Source organism: Eumetopias jubatus, unplaced genomic scaffold (genome assembly GCF_037043125.1).
Source record: "Eumetopias jubatus isolate StellerSeaLion01/CBP00866 unplaced genomic scaffold, mEumJub1_p1.0 scaffold_16, whole genome shotgun sequence".
Lineage (NCBI taxonomy): Eukaryota > Metazoa > Chordata > Mammalia > Carnivora > Otariidae > Eumetopias > Eumetopias jubatus.
The window spans coordinates 82,891,508-82,911,966 of record NW_028274822.1 but is presented as its reverse complement, the minus strand read 5'-3'; the positions used below and the strand labels follow the sequence as shown (position 1 = coordinate 82,911,966).

The following is a 20,459-nucleotide window of genomic DNA, read 5'->3' as shown; positions in this document are numbered from 1 at the left end:
GGGGCACCCCCAAGGTGCCTCGGTGCACAGTTCGGGAACCAGGTACTGGGCTAACTGCATTATTTTCATTATCTCAATCTTTCCAATGACCCTGACACGTATGTACTATGGTCCCCATCTTACAGATGCAGATACTGAGATTCAGGGTACTTGAGTGACTTATCTGAGTCTGATAGCCAGTAATGGAGGAGCCAGCATTTGAACACTGATCTGGATCTGATAGACAACCAGGGCTGCCCTGTTCAGTGGCACAGGTTGAATACTACACAATTCTACAGAGAGTCACTCCCACAGACTACAGTGCTGATGCTCTAAATCATGAAGCTAACAGTTGGTGTTAGGTTTAGCACAAAGCCTCCAGCTGTAACAGCCCCTTCACTGAGCAGCCTCTTCTTGATTTGACTTCTATGATCACCTTAAACGGCCTCTGCCCACATTGTTTCACCAGCAAATTCAGATGGGCAGGACATGCTAAAGAACTCCAAAAGCTTCATTTAACCTTGGTAACCAAGCAGCAAAATGATCAACTCCAACAGTGTAAACTGCATAAAAACTGGTGGTAAGTATTTCAACCACAAGTGGGCTCGGCAGAGAAAAAGATCTAGAGGTCTAAGTGGACCCAACAAGGATTGTGGACCGAAAATTTGTGCTCTTGTCAGAGCCTACTTAATAGAACGGAGTTTCTCAAAATGAGGGCTGCTGCCTCTCTGATAGATTTGGGCATATGTGTGTGTATATGTATGTGACGGTAGAGGCAGGGCTGTGGGGAGGCTTAGTGACTTTGCAGGCTAATTTAAAAATGTTTGGTTTGTATTTAGACAATCTGTTAATATACATATATGCATGTGTACTAGAACGGTGCTTAAAGAGACTTGGCACCCAGTGGTGTGGGCACAATGATTTCCAAAGACCTGGGATGGAGGAGCCAGGACCTGTCTCAGGATGATGGTGGACTCTGTATCGTGTGGCACCTGTCTGCACGTGTTCCAATTTGCAACAAGAGATTGATTAGCCAGAGTGAACAATGAAACGCTCTCCTGTTCTCAATTTTGAAAGTAATTGGTTATCCACTCATTGATAATTTCAATAACACTACGATGCTAACTTTTATTTTTAAGTGATCAGGACGGCTTTGCAGAACCACGAAGCAACACGGCGCTAAGAGGGGTGTTCGATGACTGGCTAACTTTAGATACGCCAGAGGTCTGATTCTGCTGAACTGGCAAGTAGAACCTTCGAGTCAGTATTCCCGTTCTGCATGCACTTACTTATGTACACAGGTGTTCTCTGCATTAGTATTTGCTGACGTCAAGGCAGCAAAGCAGATTATAGATCTGGACCCTGGGCTACATCTTTCTAATATCAAAACCCACATTCTGACTTTAGCTCCCGCAAAACAACATCATTCATGGCACTAAAATAATGTTGTTAATTTGAATTTTATTGTTTTTAAATTTTGTTTGTATTTAATTTGAAAACATGTTTTGGTTTTATAGTCCTAAGAGAACCATAAGCATAAGTTGTCAGTTTATTCTCCGTGGTACATTTGTACATGGTTAAGTAACATAATGATAAAAACATTCCCACCACCCCTGTGGGGGAAGGGCCCCAGGAATTTTACTTTTCTTCAAAAGGGCTCTTTGTACATTGCTCAAGAAATGAGACAGTGTTAAGAAAATACTGCCATGGCCTGTGATTTTACAGACTGTTCCTTTAGGTAGAAAACCCTTTCAGAGACCATCCCGCTCACTTCAGAGTGGCCTTGGGGAGGACCAGAAAGGCAAGAGCCCCACACTGGGTGGCAAGGCCATGGCTCTCAGCCAGCGGACGCGGGTGTTCAGGGAGCCCTCGGCACCACATAGAACCACTGTGTCTGGGCCAGAGAAAGGCCGGGTGCCTTCCCAAGACCCCTGATCTTGTCCTCACAGCAAACCACACACCACTGTTAACCTCACCCTTCTCTAGAGATAGACCTGGACACCTAGGGACGCCACCAGACCGGTGGCGTGGAAGACCTCGTTTTTAATGGTGCATCGAGCATCGACTTCCCCCTAAACGAAGACAGTCCCTTTCCCTCCTGGAGTTCACGTTTGTTTCTGTAACCCAGCACCTGGCACAGTCCCTGGCTCATTAGAGATGCTCAGTAAATATTTGCTAAACCGGAGAGTTATTTCTTAACTAAAAAGCAGTGTGTCGAGACCTCCCTTTTCTACAGAAGGCTCCGAGTCACGTGAGCAGGCAGAACCTGCTCCTGCTCAGAAGCCTCCCAAGATATCCTGGGGCTCCCACTGCCTTTCAGCACCCAGGATGCTGGAGACACAGAGCACAATTATCAGCTGCAACAAAGAGCCCACTGACTGCCGCTCTCCCGGCAAGCCCAGACAAAGCACGGAGACCTTGTAACTGAAAAGGCCCTGAATGGAATGGGGAGAGAGGAGGTGTGAAAGCAAGGCTAGAGCAGGCTGCAGGGAAGGAATCAGGGCGCACAATGCTCCCCTCTCCCCCCACCCCCGGGACCTGCGCGCTCTCCCCAGGGTGCCTCGTCCCACCGTCTGGGCCTTTGTCACCTCCTCTGGAATCGGGCGAGGTGCGGAGGGAAAGAAAATGTCAGCTGCGACTTAGGACTACATCTATGGAATTGCAAAGGAAGAAAACAACAAGAAGAGAAAAAAACCCTTCTTGACTCTCAGAATTTATTACTCTTTTTTGAAAGAGGAAAACGAAGCGGGCTTCCACATGGGTCCCGGTCTGGGCCTGCCTCTAGCAGCCAGTGTGGCAGATAGAAACATAAAAGCTCCAGTGATATGCGATTAATGCCACATTCTTAGGTGAATCCCTGCACTGCTTACCTATATCACAGAGGCTGCTCCCGCGTCCACAGCAGACATCACTAATCAATTGCAATGCCGTTTCCTGTGGAGCCCACACAGCTTCGCCATCCTCCAACACAGGACTCCAGGCAGCCACGACCAACGGGTTCGTGTCGGCTTGCAAGGAGGAAGCTGTCAGCCTGGGCTGGCCTCGCCCGACCCCTTCACTGATTCATTCAACAAATGGAAACTCTTGAGAAGTCACGCCACTGCCCAAGGTGACCTCAAGGGCTCAAGGCAGAGCTGGGCCAGAATTCAGCTCTCCTGACTCCCTGGCCAGTGTTCTGATCACTTGGAAAATCACACTGGCTCCTTTCCAAGCGGACAGCTGACTTCTGATGACCACGGCACAAGGACAACACGAGAAAGGAGAAGTCGGGTAACCAGAGTATCTCATCCGAGCAAGCGCTGCTTTGTCCTGGTTTGAGCAGCAGTAACTTTGACAGCCTCTGACCATCCCCTGGTGGACATACTGGTAGGCAGAGAGCAGGACAGTTAAAAAAGGGGAAGCAAAGGGTCTGAAACAGATTTTCTGCAAAGTGGGCCTCTCGAATGCGGAGAGTCTCACCCAGCGCACAGTCCCCATCAAACGCCTCGGGGCTGTGCTCCTGGGGATCTTAAATGGCGAAGGGCATGCTCTGAGAAACATGGCTTTGTGCCCAGCCTGCCAGGCCCGGTGTCTGGAGGGACAGAGATCGACAGGAGCCTGAAGAAGTGATGAGCTGGTTTCTGAGCTCTCTGAGAAGGGGGTAGTGACACAGGACTGCCGTTTTCTTGCACTGCAAACAACTGACGCTTAATATTTTCCTATGTTCCCTACAGCACCAGGTTCATGCATGAACCTACTAAATAGAAGTAGATTCCAGGAGATCAAATACACATATGAGGCCAGTCTCTTCATTTCCCTGGGTTCCATTAGCTTAGATTTAAGTGATAAAGTATATATACTGTTTATATAGTATATACAAATTGGGATAGTTTCTCTTCCTCATTCCCACCCCCTCCACACCTATTAACTGTGTGTCTGCTGAATGTTGATCTCCTTCTGACCGAAGGCTCAGACCACCTGCAGCTGACCCAAAGGCCAGAGGATTCTCCATTCTCTGACCCCCCCTAGGGACGCTAAAGCTGACAATATTTCGGGTGCAAGTGTCTTGAAGGGAGTGAGCCTGGCCTCTTACTCCATCAGAAATCCCTTTTATAGCACCCTTAACAGACAGTCGCCTTAGTCTTCACTTGCTTGCCCCTGGTGACGAGCAACTCACCACTGTAGGGTGTGGCCTTTCGTAATCCTTTATGGATTTGGATATTTGTTTTTTAAAAAACTTTTTATTCTAAGATAATTATCGACTCACAGGCAGTTGTAAGGAATAATCAGGGAGATCCTCTATCGCCTTCACCCAGTCTCCCCCAGTGGCAACATCTCGTAATAGTATGATATCACAACCAGAAAATCGACATTAATGCAATCAAGGACCTTACTCAGATCTCACCAGTTTTATATGCGCGCATCTGAGCGTATGTATTTAGTCCCACGCAATTTTACCACTTGTAGATTCGTGACCAGTCAAGATACAGAACGTTCACTGCAGGGGTCCCCTGTCCTTTCTTTTCACACACACCACCACCCTCTTTCTCTCTGCCTGCCTGACCCCCAATTAATGCTCCCCATCTCTCTAATCTTGTCATTTTAAGAATGTTATAGGAATGGAATCACGCAGTGTCTACCTTTTGGAGATTTGCTTTTCCCACTCGGCATAATGCTCCCGAGATTTCACAAATGGGCTGCTAGGTGTACCAACAGTGTGTCCCTTTTTATTGCTTCGTAGTGTTCCGTGGCACGGAGCAACCATGGCTCATCTAACCATTCGCCCGTTGAAGGACATTTGGGTGGTTTCTGGGTTTCAGCTAAAATGAACAAAGCTGCTATGTGCATCTGTATACAGGTTCCTTCCTCCGTCCCTCTTTTCCTTCCTTCTTTGTAGCTTTAGTGACATACAATTCACACACCATGCAATCCAACTACTTAGAGTGTATGATTCAACAGTTTCTAGTATATTCACAGAGTTGTGAATCATCACCATGACTGTAGAAAATTTTCACCAGCTTAGAAAGAAACCCCAAGTCCTTTAGTGATCGCCTCCCCAACCCCGTTCCCGATCCGCAAGTAACCATTAATCTACTTTCTTTCTCTATTTGTCCATTCTGGACATTTTATGTAAATGGAATCGTGTAATACGTGCTCTTTGGGGACTGGCTTCTTTTCTCAGGCATAATGTTTTCAAGGTCCATCCGTGGTACGGGATGTGTCAGCATTCATTCCTACTGATGGCAGGATACTGTTCCACAGACCCCATCTGGTTTATCCACTCATCAGCTGATGGGCATGTATACAGGTTTTTACATGAACTTCACTTTCCATTTCTCTGGCATCAATGCACAAGAGTCAACTGCTAGGCCTCACAGTAAGTGCATGTTTAGTTTGGAAGAAAGTGCCTATTCTCTCTTCCCGAGTTGCTGTACGATTTCACATTCCCACCGGCAATGTGTGAATGGGACCAGTTTCTCTGCATCCTCGTCAGCATTCTGTGTTCCTCCTGTTTTTTTTATTCTAGACATTCCAAAGGGTGCGTATTTTCACTTGTTTTCGCTCTGAGCAGAGGTCCAACTCTCAGTAACATCTGCTGTGAGGATCAGCAGTCTCCTCTAGGGATCACCTGTGAAGGCTGGCCAGCTTTGGGTTCTCCAAGCAGGCCCATATTAAGAGCTGGAGTCAAGATGTTGCCATGCCATGGAGGGAGGGGGGTACCTGGGATTTGGACCAGGTGATTGTGTTGCACTGCATCCCACAGCTGGTTGTGAGCCCTGGGGTTCATTCGTAATGCCAGATCTTTTTTCCAAATAAAAAGATGCTCGGCAAGGACTGTTCCCTTCTGTCTTTGGGACATTCCCTTTGAGGAAGAACTGATTCCTTGGCAAATTTTAGTTACGGCCGTGTAACTGTCATCATCTTTCTGAAGGTAGCGATCCTGAGGGCAGGGCCGGCTCTTTGAAGTTGGCACAGTGCTCAGCTCATGGGAAGCACGTGTCAAGTATTTGCAGACTGGCCTTCATAAGCATCACGGACATAGAAAATCACATAGTGATGACTGCCGAGGACAGGCATATGGAAAGAACTTAATACACGCGCCAGATGGGTCCAGGAAAGGGTTAAAAAGGCACATCTCTATCCCTGGAATGTGCAGTGGGAGAGGCTGCACAGAAAGGGAGTGATGGGGAGTGTGAATCCGACTTTGCAACTTGCTTGGGGTTTTATGGCCAGGCGGCCATCTGCCTTGTGTGCTCAGCTTCGGCTCCCGAGGCTGGTCGCAGGAGGAACGAGTGAAATCACAAGCAGCAGAGAACTTCAGGTCCTGGCAGGGCCCTCCGGCAAGGAGCTGTGCAAATGTCTGGGAGTATCGTCAACAGTGCCTCCCTCATGCAGCAGAGAATGTGCCGAGAAGGAATGTGGGTACGGCAATGCTGATGCTGCAGCCGACATCTGCGGATGAGCCGGAGCTGTTCCCGGAAGGAAGGCTCACCCGTACCCCCAAACACGCGTGTGTGCATGTGCAGATCGGCTGAGCTCAACTCTGCACAACCATGGTGGCTGGCGGTTATGTGTGACGCATCCTGGGTGAGGAAAGGGGGGGCACAGGGAGAGGGGCCAACATCTCCCTTGTGCTGCCCCACCCCCAAACTTGGCACATCATCCAGCTAGTTGCCGAGGACCCTAAACATAGGAGCTATCCTCCATTGCTGTCTCCATAGCAGGAGACTCAGTAAAGTCATCAATCAGAAGTCTGCAACTGCACCCCCAGACTGACCTGGCACCCACTTCCACCGCCCACAATCGCCTTGGGCCCAGGTGCCTGCAAAAACCTCCTTGCGGGTCTCCTCACACCCGCTCTGACCCTCTTCTCTCAAGATCTTTTACAAATGTTAAGTCACCCACCACTCCCTCCACTCAGAACCTCTCGTGGCTGCGCAATAAAACACAAAGGCCTGAAGAGCAAAGGGCCGGGACCGGTCAAGGCAGTCTTGGGGAAGAACAAAGACACCAGATATCAAGCTCTTACAAAGCCACGGTAATTAAGACGGTGTGTATTGGCACAGGGATAGACAAATAGACCCAAGGAACAGATTAGAGAGTCCGGAAGCAGACCCTCACACACACAGTCACCTGATTTATGACAAAATCAATACTGTGGAGCAGAGGGGAAAGAATGGCCTTCGCAATAAATGATGTCGGGCTAACTGACTATCCATGGGGGGTGGGGTGGGGAAGTATCTTGATCTCTACCTCACGCCATATACAAAAATCAATTCCAGAGGGACTGCCCACCTCAATGTGAAAGGTCAAAGCTTTTACAGGAAAGCAGACTATCTTCATGAGCTTGGAGGAGGCAGGGATTGCTTAAATAGGGCACAAAAAACATGAAGGGAACTATGAAGGGAAAAAAGCGACAAACATTAAGATTAAGAGCCCTCTGTTCGTCAAAGGACACCATGGGGAGGACACCATTAAGATACTCACAGGATGGGAGAGGGAGGGGCTGCAACCACACACCCACCACAGGACTTGAATCCAGAACGTGTAAACTTATACAGAAAGTAATTGGAAAAGTAATAAGGAAAAAATCAGACAACCCCATTTTTAAAAGAATGGGCAGAAGACTTGAACAGGCATTCCACAAGAGTCTAGACTACATGCTCATAAGCATATGAAAAAACATTTGATTTCCTTAAGCCACCAGGGAAGCACAAAAATTAAAACCACCACTATGATGATGCTGTTATATACATAGCAGAATGGCTAAAAAAGACAGATCATACCAAGTGTTGACGAGGACCAGGGGCAACCAGAACGCTCAGGCCCAGAGGGAGGTACAAACTGACAGAGTTTCTTTGGAAACCTGATAGAGATATTTACTAAAGCTGAAATATGCACGCCCCATGACCTAGCAATTCCAGTCCTACAGAGACGCATGCATGTGGTCCCCAAAAGACACACGCAAGAATATTCACAGGAGCATTATATATTCGAAATAGCCCAAACCCTGAAAAGTACCCAAGTGCTCGTCGGTAAAATGGATAAATGTATTTCAACATACTCACACGATGGAATACTACACAGCCCCGAGGATGAACAAATCGCGATGACAACACAACAACCCAGAAGCATCTCACAACAAAAGATGCTGAGCAGAGAGACCAGAAGCCAAAAAGTATATAAAGTATGATGCCACTGACATAAAGAACAAAACCTGCCCGTGCAAATATATACGTTTAGAAGTCAGGGGAGTGGTGGGCAGGGAGCAGGTCGGGGGCAGTGATGGGAACGGGGCACCAGGCAGAGGGCAGGCTGGGAATATTGTTTCTTGGGCTGGGTGCTAGTCACACCTGAATAACAAGTTTCAAAACCACCCAAAGCCCTCCTCGTGGCCCACAAGCCTGTGCCCCTGTCCACTCGTCTCATTCAGTGCTGTCCTGCTCCTGCTCCCCACACCCATTCCCGGGGGGCCAAGGTCATTCCCACCTCAGCGCGCGGCACCCGCTGCAGGACCTCCCCGCCCCCCCCTTACCTGTAGGCAGCTCACTCCTTCATGCCCTCAGGTCCCCACTATAATCCCTTCCTCAGGGAAGCCTCCCCTGACCGCCCCCTCTAAGACACCCGGTCCTGGGTGAGACGTGTCCCCCAAATTCATGTCCGCCAAAGCTTATGCATGGGATCTTCCTGGAAATCAGGTCTTTGCAGATGTGATCGAGGTAAGGTGAGGTCATACTGAGTTTGGGTGGGCCCTGAATTCACTGACTGCTGCCCCCAGCTCAGCTGAGAATGAATGAATGCATTCATACCATCCTTTAAAACCTCAGCAAAGGGGAAGGGAGGGATGCATGGGCAGAGCTCAGAGGACTTTTAGGGCAGCAAAAACACTTTATAGGATACTATCATGATGGGTACATGTCATTACACATTTGTCCAAACGCGCTGAATAGACACCAGCAAGAACGCACCCTCATGCACACTGCAGACTCTGGGTGACAGTGACCCATCAGTGTGGGTGTGCTGAATGTAACCCACGTCCCACTCTAGTGGGGATGTGGATAATGGGGAGGCTGTGTATGGGGAGGCAGGGGGTGTACGGACACTACGTACCTTCCTCCCAATTGTGCCATGACCCTAAAACTGCTCTAAAAAAGGCTCTTAAAACAAATAAAGACCTTAGCAAAGCAGGAGGAGCAGGGACGTCCCCGATGAGAAAACAGGTCGGAGTGGGGGAAGGGGCCTGCCAAGGTGAACACAGCAACTCTGAGCGGGGCCTCACATCTCACAGCTCAACGGGGGTCAACAGGGCGACAGCTTTACCTGTAAGGTCTGTATGTTTTATAAAAAGGGAGAGAAAACATTACCGTATCTGGGTAATGCATCTAGAAGACAATGCCAAAAACCCCTAGGACGTGCCCTGGCTCCATTCGAGCACTACGTTTAACTCAGTCCAGGGATCAGCAAATGTACCCCATAAAGGGACAGACCGTCCGTATTTTATGGGCTTACGGGTCAGCTGGTCTCAGACGCAGCTACTCGACTCTGCTGTGGTGGGGGAGCAGCTGGCCAGCACAGCACTGAATGAGGGTGGCCCCATGTGGCTGCAGGGTGTGGTGGCCTCCATCTAGGGGCTCCCTGTAGGGGCGCATGTGGGGGGATGACCTATGCGGGGAGCGACAGCCTCCTGACCCCATCCCTTGTAGAACGTGGCTGAGGGGTTTCTCTCCCCCACCCCCACACCCCTTCTCGAATGGTCCTTCTGGGCTGCCCAAGGCTGCTTTTTGCGGTGCTTCTCCCCTGCAGAGCCTGGCGAGCAGGAAGTGGCCCCATCAGCCCCGGGCCTCCGCAGAGAGCAGCTACCAGGGCTCCTAGCTCCTAGCTTTTGGAAAAGTACCGCTGACAACCAGGAGTTAACCAGGCAGTGACCCCACACTCGGGCGAGGCGAACAAGGCAGGGGGCACTGAGGGGAACTTGGCAGGCAGGCTATCCTCGGCCCTCCCTCCATGGTCACGGTCACTGTGAGAGGAAATGAGGAGGAGAGAGGCCAGGGACAACGGACATTGTCCACAAAGCAGGCACAACAGGGGCACTGGGAACAGGAGATGCACGCTGTGTAATTAAGGCCTCTAGACACCTGTCGGGAGCTCACCCATTCACACCCCCGGCAGGTGGTTCACACCTCTGAAGGCCAGAATAACTAAAAAAAAAAAGGGGGGGGGCTGGGAGGAGGGTCAGATGAAAAAGATGAAAAGCTCTCCTGTAGCCCGCAGCCGCTGCCCTGGCTCACCTGAGACACCTTCCACCTAACGCGCCGGACCCTTGTGCACAGTCTCACAGAGGTGGTGGGTCTCCAGAGTGAGAGAGAACAGGTGGTGCCCCTGCAGAGCTGTGTGGCCCCGGGCAAACTCCCTGGCTTCTCTGTGCCTCACACCTCCTGTTTTTATTAGGATTCCATAAGCAAGGGTGCAGAGTGTATCTGTGTGCTTAGCAAACATTTATTGAGCACCCTCTGTGTACCAGGGACCTGTGGACAGAGCAGCGACCTAAGTGTCCGAGATTATAGTCTGGGGGTGGGGGGGTGGGTAAGGGACACTAAACTACCACAGGGACGGCTCTCCAAGGGTGGCTGGGAGGTGGGCTGGGAGTTTTGAGAGACTAGGATAGGCCAAGCCATGTTGGCTGGGGGTGAGCTGAAGGACTATTTTAAAATCGCTAATTCCAGCGGGCACGAACCGTCTTCCTGTGTGCCAGGCACCATTCCAGGGGCTTGCAGGCAGGACTGGGCTATGTCATTTGCAGGGTCCAGTGTGAAACGAAAACTTAGGGCCTCTTGTCCAAACAGTAAGAATTTCAGGACGGTGACAACAGAGCACTGAAGCAAGCATGGGGCCTCAGGGGGCCACACGGTCACACGCTCACAAAGCCAGCCCTGCTGGCAGAACCTCCTTCCTGGAGGATCACCGCCTTTCAGGAACTGAGCAGCCCAAACCAAGGCTGCCCATGGGGTACAAGAGAAACAGGCAAAGCCGAGGGTCCTTCTAAGAGCATCCCTGTACCTCTCGGGGCCCCAGGTTCCTCCTCTAGGAGGTGGGCAAGCAGCTCTCACACGTGGGATACGGTGCGTCTGCTGCCTAACACCGCCTGAGTGCCGAGAGCATTAGCCACCCCGTTCCCAAGGCGTCTGTGCCATCTCGGGGCCAGCCCTTGAAACCTGGGTGGGAACAAGACCTGTCCATCAAATGCCTTGGCTCTGCACTCGTGCTTGTGCATAAGGATTGGGTGGAGGGGGTGTCTGAATGCACAAGCTTCAGGTGGGGTACAGATTTAGGCTCCATCTGTAGGGCTGTTCTCTACACCACCCTCTGTCCCAGGGACCTTCAAATGCAGGCTTTCCAATGGAGGTGGGCAAAGCATCCCCCAGATGCAGAGGTCCACACACATGCCCACTTTCCCCAGAGCAAACCCAGATAGGAGGGGAAGCTGGTCCCCCCTTCTTCTGGAACGGATACTGGCTTAAGACCGTGCACACAGCAGGGTGAGCCGGGGGGTCATTTCCACCCCTGCTCTCGCTGTGGGGTGAGGAGTCTGCTCCCTGCATGCATGCACACACTTGCACACTCCAGAGAATCCCCGTTTGTCTTCTGTGTTTCCTTTTTGGGGTGGAGAGGCCTGTGTCCCCCAATACTGACCCTCTCCAGCCCAGAACTAGCGGGAGGGGGAGACGATCACAGGGCAGGAGGGACATACTTAGAGAAGGAGGAGAAACACTGAGAAAATGCCCCAGAGGACTGTCGAGGCTCTGCACTGCTGTCAGATAGGCTGTCAAGTCAGCCCTGCCCTGGTTCCAAGCCTGGTGCCACCTGTTTTGTGCTGTTCAAGAATCATAGCTAGTGTTTATCAACTACCTACCCCACACCAGGCCCTGTATTAAATGCTCCGCATGCAAAACCACCCGAAGCAGTCACATAGCGTGGGAGCTGGACTCTGGGCGAGCCGGCGGCTGGCCCAGGGGTGGGAATCTGGGCTGGGGAGCGGATTTTCTCCCTGGGAAAGGGAGGCAACCCTCCTCCGCAGGGCTGTTGTGGGAAACAGACCTGTACTAACGCAAAGCAGCGCCTGGCACAGGATGGGCTGGAAGACTTTACTTGATGATAAACACTAACGTTTTACTGCATCCTCATCGTACGTTACAAGCGTATGCTGGCAGTAGTGTTACTACTGTTACTTTGTGCCGGGGGAAACTGAGGCCCAGAAGGGAGGTGGCAGAGAAGTGCTGCCTCCCAATCTACTGCCGTGTCTACTCTGACTTTTCTAAAGGGCAGGGCTCGAATTGCCCCCGACGACAACCCTGCAGGGACGTGGATCCGCAGCGCCTCTCGGGCCCCGTCGTGGCTGGGCTCAAGGGGCTGCGGTGTGGTGCGGGCAGGCCCGACTGCAAGGCTGCTGGCCTCCAGGGAAGGCACAGGCAAACGCCGCCTTGGCTGGGAAGCTGCCGCCCCAGTCCACGGGCAGGGCCCCAGGATGCTGGGGAGGGCGGGTGAGCTGCCACCTCCTGGCAGATGCCCTTGAGAACCTGACCATGCTTTCCCACGGCCCTACACTCACTCTTGCACACCATGAGAGTGTCACTGTCTGACTGTCACTGTCGCATTGCTCCCTGGTCCCCCACAGACAGTGAAGCCCTCAGGGGGGGAGCCCATCTCTCCTGCAACGGCTGCATGCCCGACACCTAGCACAATGGCCGGTACGAACCATACGTTCACGGGATAGTGGTTCCGCTGACATGATCTCGGGGGCAGTGTCCTTCCAGACCCGGGAGAAGGAGAGCAGGCTGCAGAGAGAAGTGGTTCCAAGCCACAGCTCTGGGGCAGACAACTGAATTCCCAACCCTGGCTCAGCTGTGGGTCCCGGGCAGGATGCTTCCGGTGCCCGGGTCTCCAGCATCCTTCCGGGTGCAAAACGGGGAATAGCATCCCTCCACCGCAGCATGGCCACGCAGCTTAAAGAGAAGACATGGCACCGGCAGACCCACAGCCAGGACCCAACACACGGCAAGCGCTCCATCAGAGGGAGCTGGGATTCTGATTATACCTGGAAGGACAAACCTACAAAACCTGCCTGCGAGAAATGGACCAGACTGGCTCCCCTCAATCCTGAAATCCTCCCCTGGCTCTGACCTTTGCCGGCCACTGGCTTTGTCTGGAAATCGAGTCTTTGGTTTCGTGGACCAGCTTAGCCCCCCGAGAAGGCTCACAGCGACCCCTGCTGCCCGCCGCTCGGGACTGCCTCCACCCCCAGCCCGAGTGCACAACAAAGCAAGGTGAGCCCTCGAAGACTGGCTTTCCGTTCATTTCCAAGGGCTGGTGGAAACCACCATCACAACAATGGCAGGGAGAAGAGATGCCACGCGTAATTACGTTCGGTGGACACTAATTCCCGGTCTTCTCAAAATAAATATAAAACAAGAGATCAAACAAAGCGCTTTCCCTCTCTGTCTGCGTCTTTTGTTTCCCTGGATAAGTGTCATCCTAAATACACTGTGGAAGCAAGTGGAACTGTCATTTCGGCGGGATACTATTTCCTGATCAACATGTGCTGTTTGCAGCAATCCCGTTTTGATCTGGCAGTGCTTAAATTGGACTCTCTTTAAAAAGCAGAAGCATGTGAAAACAAGCAGGCACACGGGGCTGAGGATACGGACTCTCTTGTAACGGCCTCACTCACGTACTCCTCTTGACTTGTCTCCCTGGGTGTGGGGAAATGGAAAACTCTCCCCCCTAGGTTGTGACCCCAGCTCACCAGGCTGCTGCTGCCACGCAGGGGACCCGGGATCACAGCTAAGGCTCAGCTACTAGAAGCCGGCAGGGAAGGCGTCTGCATCAGCTCCCGCTAGCCACGCCTGTTAATGAACTGCACACCAGTGGACGATGGGGCACAGAGGCGAGAGGGATGGCGAGTTTTGAAGCAAATCCCATAAATGGCTCCCTATCCTTTAAACCAAATGAGTGCAGAGAGGCAGACTGCCTACAAAGATACTTCTTTCTGGTCCCCAAAATACAGGATTTGCATTTTGCATCCACAGTTGACATCGGTAAGTTGACCTAATGAGTAAGATGCTAAGTGATAATTCTAACGGGGACCTAGCTCTCTCGATCCCGCGGGCCAGGGTGCTGTACGTTCTGGGGGCACCCCACAACGATCTGTTCGGTCGGGGCTAATTCCATCTGCCGTTACATTCTGAGGGCTAGATGGTCTCTCTCTGCACCACCCAGCACTCGCCTGGGGAGGGCCTGGGCTTTAAACATCTTCCTGCGATGTCCTCCATAGAGACGTTTGATCCAGGGCTTGGTTCTGGGCAGGACCTCATTCACCTCAAAAGCTCAACAGTGTAATGTATCAGCACAGGGGTTGCAAAGTGGTGGCTCTTGGGCTATATCTGGCCACAGGCAGAGACTTTGTCCTATACCATGTTTATTTTCAGAAAGTAAATTAGTTGCCAACTTATTCCCCCCAAAAATCCAACTGCTGGTTTCTCTTTCGAAATGTGGGAAAACTGGTCTGATTACACCTGCCTTTCTGCACGGCCTCACAACTGGCCTTCCAGCTGTGCCCCCTGCCCCCAAGCCTGCTCTTCCAGGTCCCAGAACCTGGAATTTTTGACCCCGTGCTAGCATCTGCTTATGGACGGCATGATCTATGCAGGTGATTCATCCTTATTTTGAAATGGCTTCTCCGTAAGTAGCAATGTAGACAGCGGTGGCCCAACTCCCGCTGGTCAGTAGAGCCCGAACCCCCCTGAGGAGCTCTGATCAAAATATCAATGGCTGGGCCCCGCCCCTGACCAACAAAATCCAGCTCCCTGGGGGTGAGGCCTGAGCAAAGGTATGTTTATAAAAGTCACCAAGTGACTCGAAAATACTAAGAAGAAGAAGAACCATTGGCTTAGACCAGAGGAGTGCCTTGGGTGGAAGAATTTCAGGCAGATGGTAGGTAGAGCTGAGCGTCAGCCACGTGGGCTCCTGCCCCATCCTGCTGTGGGTGGGGCTGGAGATTAGCATCCCTTTCTTTTTGTCTCACCTCTGGAGGAGGAGGAGGCCTGGCTGCTTTGGGATTTTTCTGCACACTGCTCTGGAAAGCAGTGCGTGAGTTCAAGGGAGATAAATCAAAGGCAGCCAAAAGATGACCTCTGAAAGACCACTGGGCCTCCGGCGGAGCCATCAGCGGACCCCAAGCCCGCCTTCTCCAAGACTCTGGCAGGCTCCCCACCCACACGCTGCCCCTTGGACCAAACCAGCGCCTCTCACCTGAAGAGCTCACGGATCTCCCGGCTGTCAGCCTGGAACGGGATGTTGCGCACCAGAATCTTTGACGTTGTCTGCTTTCTGGGAACTTGTTTCTTCCGAGTGGATGTCAGAGCTGGCCTGGACGGTCGGGGGAAAGGGTTCAGGTTATTCAGGGTGTAGGCAGCTGCTGCCCTCCACGGACTCCTCTGCCCTCCCTCCAAGAGCCGACGCTCTGGTCTTCTGTGCAGGTGAGGGATTCAAGGAGTTGCTGTGGATGAGGCAGAGATGAAAGACCCTCATGCAGAAGAAGATAACAGGAGAGGAAGAAAAGGGGAGTATGTCAGAGGGGGAGACGAACGATGAGAGATGATGGACTCTGAAAAACAAACTGAGGGTTCTAGAGGGGAGGGGGGTAGGGGGATGGGTTAGCCTGGTGATGGGTATTGAGGAGGGCATGTTCTGCATGGAGCACTGGGTGTTATGAACAAACAATGAATCATGGAACACTGCATCAAAAACTAATGATGTAATATATGGTGATTAACATAACAATAAAAAAATTAAAAAAAAAAAGAAAGACCCTCATGCAATCCAGGGAGAGGCCAATGTGGTGAGGAACTGAGGCCTTCTGCCAACAGCCCTGTGAGGGCGCCATCTTGGAAGTGGATCCTTTAGTCCCTGGGGAGCCTTCAGATGAGACTGCAGCCCTAGCCAGCATCATCATGGTAACCTCTAGAGACCCGGAGACAGAGTACCCTGCTAAGCTGCTCCCAAGTTCCGGACCCACAGACACCATGGGATAATAAATGTTTGCTGTTTTAAGCTGGGTTTGGGATACTCTGTTATGCAGTCAATAGACAATACACTGCACTCCCCCCATTTCAAGTGTTCAAATGCCACATGTAGCAAGTGGCTGCCATATTGGACAGCACAGATGTAGAACATTAGAGAAGAATCCCACCACTGTAGAAGGTTCTACCAAATACACTGCCCCAGAATGTGAGCACCACAAGGAAACTCCATTCCTGGGAACTGGGCAGAGTATCTGGAACACAGTGGGCCCTCTGATTTTTTGTTGCATAAAAGGACGACTCAATCAACAGTGGCTGGGCACTGAAAGCTCGGCAAGGTGACTTTAGCTTGACACCCTGTAGATAGGGTATGGAAAAGAAAGATTGCCACCGCCGGCTGAGTGCTCATGGGCACAGCATGTGCCAGGCGCTTCACACACAATCTCCAGTGGGCACATTTTACTTCACAGGCCAAGTCAGCCACCCAAGGTCACGCGGCTCTGGGACTAGAACCCAAAGCTGTGGGGCCCAATGCCTGGAATCCCCCTGTTCCATCATAGCTCAGGAACCCGTCCCGTACCAAGCCGCCTTCACCCGAATGATGCTCACACGGCACAGACCGGGATGGGCAAACAATACCAGAGGTAGCCTGGGGCTGGATTCACGAGTAGTTTGAAAACAGTGAGAGAAGGAAGGAAAAGCAGTGGCCACTGGCAGCTCATCTGCTCAAAGACCACAACAAATGACCAACTTGCTGACAACTACCAAATAAATACCTTAAACCAGCCCTAGGACTGTTAGAGGCAGTCACTTCATCACCTGAGGCAGGTAGATGATCATGACGATGTCAATAAAGCCTTACACTGGGCACGTTGTATGCCGGGCACTGTTCAAAGCACCCCGGGGGTATCAGCTCATTTAGACGTATGAGCGGGTAGAAGGGTAGGAACAAAACTAAACTCTTAGAGAAAACCCTACCACTTCAGGCAACTGGTCACTGGGCAGACAGGTCTGTCTCCATGTCTAATGCCTACTGAATCTCTTTCGAACTGGAGGCTGTCTCTGGGCTCTGTTGTCCAGCTTTGAGAAAGAAAGCCCTATAAAGGCGGATGTCTAAGTTTTTATTGCTTCTTTCATTCGCCCAAAGCCCCAACTTTGGGCTTGCAACTCTTTGTTGGGTTATTTAAACCGCCAAGATGAGCAGGACGTGCTTGTTTTTCCCACTCTTGCTCCTTCGATGATAATAAATGTGCGTTAAGCATTTACTCAAAGGACTGGAGCAGTCCCAGTTCCTCACAGAAATGGGCCTCAGAGTTGGCAAATGGGACACCAGCTTCATTAGGAAGAGTCCCAGATGGTGAGGGGTTTGGGTGGGGGGGTCATGTCAAGGGGCTGGGGAACCAGCACCAGAGCAGAAGGGACTGCCCCAGTCAAAGCAAAGATGGGGCACCGAAGACTCACTTGGTGGCTCGTTCGGAGATCCTCACTTCCAGCTTGTGGCTGTCCACGACGTGACCCTAAGAGAGAAGACAACACAGCTTGTCACTCTGTCCTCCCAAAAATACTCACCCACAGCCCTGCCCTTCACCAGAGAGGGCTTCCGCCGAGGGGAGAGGAAATTTCAGAGGGAGGACGTTTCCAGGCAGAGGGGCCAGCTGGAATCAAGGACAGAGAACAGCTTCTCCTGGAAATGGCTCATGCTGAGCCCAGGCAGCAGCTGGTGGTCACAGAGACCCAGCTTCCAATGTCCTCTCGAGCCATGCGTGGGCCTTGACCTTTATGTCACTGGAGGGACACAGAATTTTCCATCATTTATAAGCATCTGCAGGCAAAGGAAGCCCCTTCAGTCTGGCTTGCAGAGTGGGAGTTCAGGTTAGATTGCATGCTTAAAAAAATAATTTCTAAACCACAGAGGAGTTGCAAGGAAAGCTAGGTTCTCATGTGGGTCCCTTAAGGCAAAACTGGCGTATTAACAAAATTACCCTCCAAAAGCCCTTAAATCTCCTATAAAATATACCACGTGTAGTTTCGTGTAAACAATTCTTTGTGGCAATGTGCACATATGTGTGCACACGGGGAGGTAACGCTGGACCAGTGCGGGGTGGTTTTATAGAATCCTGCATTATGTGGCAGAGAACGGAGCACTGAATGTGCAGAGCTCAAGCCCAGTGATGGGCCCACATGGCATCTGGTAACAAAGCTGGACTTCCGGTGTCTCTTTAAAAAAACAACAAACAAATCAAAGCCCAGCGACCTGGTATGGTTGCGACCTGCCTCCCCACGAGGCAGTAACCGGCTGAAGCCAAGAAGTCGCTGCCCCTTTGGACGGGGATGGGGCCTGGCCACCACATGCCCCCCCCCGCCCCCACCCCCCCCCCAGTCCCGGCCCCTGCGGGCATCTGAGTCTGCGAGCCCTGGTGGAGAGCAAGAGAGCCTTTCAAAGACAGCAGAGGCCCCAGAGGGCTCACCTCCCCAACATCCTACCCAAAAGCAACTCAGCCCTTCGTGAAGTGGCCTCTAGCCAGGGTCATCAAAATTCTACAAAAACAATCGTATCAGCGGCTAAGTGCCCTGCTGCATTTCCGATAGCCCTGGGGCCTTTCCCTTGCATGGGAAGCTCTGCTGGGACTGGGAGGGGGCCCTGTATGCATGTCCCTTCCACACTGAGAACCGCCTAGCTGGGTCTGGCCCAGGTGCACCTCTCAGAGGCAGAACAAGAGCCAGGGAATGGTGTGCCACTGGCCACGCCTTGGCTTGTAAACTGGGCCGGATTTAACTCTATTTTATCTTCCCACTGCCTAGCTTCATGCCAGGCAGGCCATGTCCTCCTTTGTACAGTGCACATGGTCATGTGACATTCTGAAAATGGCTTAAAAGGGTCCCTGGACCCCTTGAAGCCCTTCTATGGACTTGGGTCTAGAAGCCTGATCTAGAGGCACGATCACGAGCGCTCTGGCTGCAGAACAAGGGAAAGGCAAAGGACAGTGGGAGCAAGGAGGTCTTGCAGAAAGAAAGGTGTGTGTGTGTGTGGGGGGGGCCACCGCTCCTTGTCCCCTGCCACCAAAGGCCTTGGGGATGGGGGGCATCAGGGAAGAATGTTGAGGACACTGTTCCGAGCAGAGGCCTGTCTCATTTTGAGGAGGCACAAATCCCAGACTGTCCTGCTCCCTGGGGCCGCAGTTCAGCTCCCCTCCTGCTCCTGAGGGCCCTGGTCTGACTCTGCACGTCGGACCCAGCAGGAAGGCACTGTTATTCTTTTCTCTGAAAAGGATGCGAGGTCTCTGTCCAAACACCTTGGGAGTTCAGCTCCCTTGTCCCCACTGCCTCCACCCCCGTCTAGGCCAACACCCTTTCCTCCCTGGATGACTCAATGGTCTCCCATCTGCTCCCCTATGATCCACTCTCTGCACAGCAGCTGGAGAGGCTGTCCGGAAGCATAAGAGTCCCTTCCCTGGTGTGCTCGAAGCCCTCTGATTGAATCTCACTGCCTTACAACTGGATTCCAAGGGCATTAAAAGGCCTGCAAGATCCAGGTCCAGGCACCACCCACCTCACACCTCCTCTGCCACACTGGCCTCTTTGTATCTCTCAAACAGACTAAGCTCACTCCTACCTTAGAGTCCCTGCCTCAGGCCCTTTGCACATGCTGTTCCCCCGCACCCCAGACTGCTTTCCCCCCAGATCTTTATGTAGTTGACTCCTTCTTGTCATTAGGTATCAGCTCAACTGTCACCTCAAGAGAGGCCTCCCCTGACCACACATCGTAAAGTAACCCTCCCTGCCCATCAAAGTGCCGCTTCATTTCCATCCAAGCGCTCGTGACCTGGTTCTGTGTATTTATTCAGAGGTCTGCTCTGCCATCTCCCCCAGACCTGGCACAGAGCTGTGGATTAATGAACACACTACAGTGACGACAGAGTGCTGAGGAGGGGGTCTTCATTTTTCTTGGGCCACAGTTCTCTCCTCCCTAGAGAACTGGAGGAAGCGAGGGGCCCAGAAAAATGTGGACTTACCCGCATTCCCGCTCAATTTCAGCAGCACTGACAGGTGGGAACCCCTCTCCCCACCCCCACTACCTACCCAAGTGCCTCCGAGGACCTCGGCTGAAATCCCCACCTTACCTGGAGCTGCTTGAGAGCCTTCTTGGCTTGCTCTGGCTTCCTGTATTCCACGAATCCAAATCCCATGGAGAGCATCGCTCCTGAAGGAGAGAGGCAGAAATCACAGGGGTGAGGTGGGTGGGCAAGAAAGTGAAGAGAGCACGAGCCCAAGTGCAAGGGCTCCAGGGGGCCCCTGGACGTCTACTCTTTTCTCTCTTCCTCATCCCCTTCCTTCGTTCCCAAACAGATTCCTGCTCCTGGCTCGCCATGTATTACCAGTCATCTTGAAGAACCAGCCAACAAAGTTATATAGCCGTCACCTGAG

The 20,459-nt window shown here is 51.9% G+C and overlaps 1 protein-coding gene across 2 annotated transcripts in view; it reads right to left on the bottom strand.

Moving 5' to 3' along the window:
- The window catches only part of RBM19 (RNA binding motif protein 19), a 136,914-nt gene that overhangs the window by 76,467 nt on the left and 39,988 nt on the right, over window positions 1–20,459 (bottom strand). For both annotated transcript variants that reach the window (XM_028116643.1, XM_028116644.2), the window contains exons 19-21: window positions 20,156–20,235; window positions 17,496–17,551; window positions 15,265–15,381 (exon numbers count right to left, since the gene is read on the bottom strand). In XM_028116643.1, coding sequence (XP_027972444.1) covers window positions 15,265–15,381; window positions 17,496–17,551; window positions 20,156–20,235 — 253 coding nt within the window. The remainder of the gene's footprint in view (window positions 1–15,264; window positions 15,382–17,495; window positions 17,552–20,155; window positions 20,236–20,459) is intronic.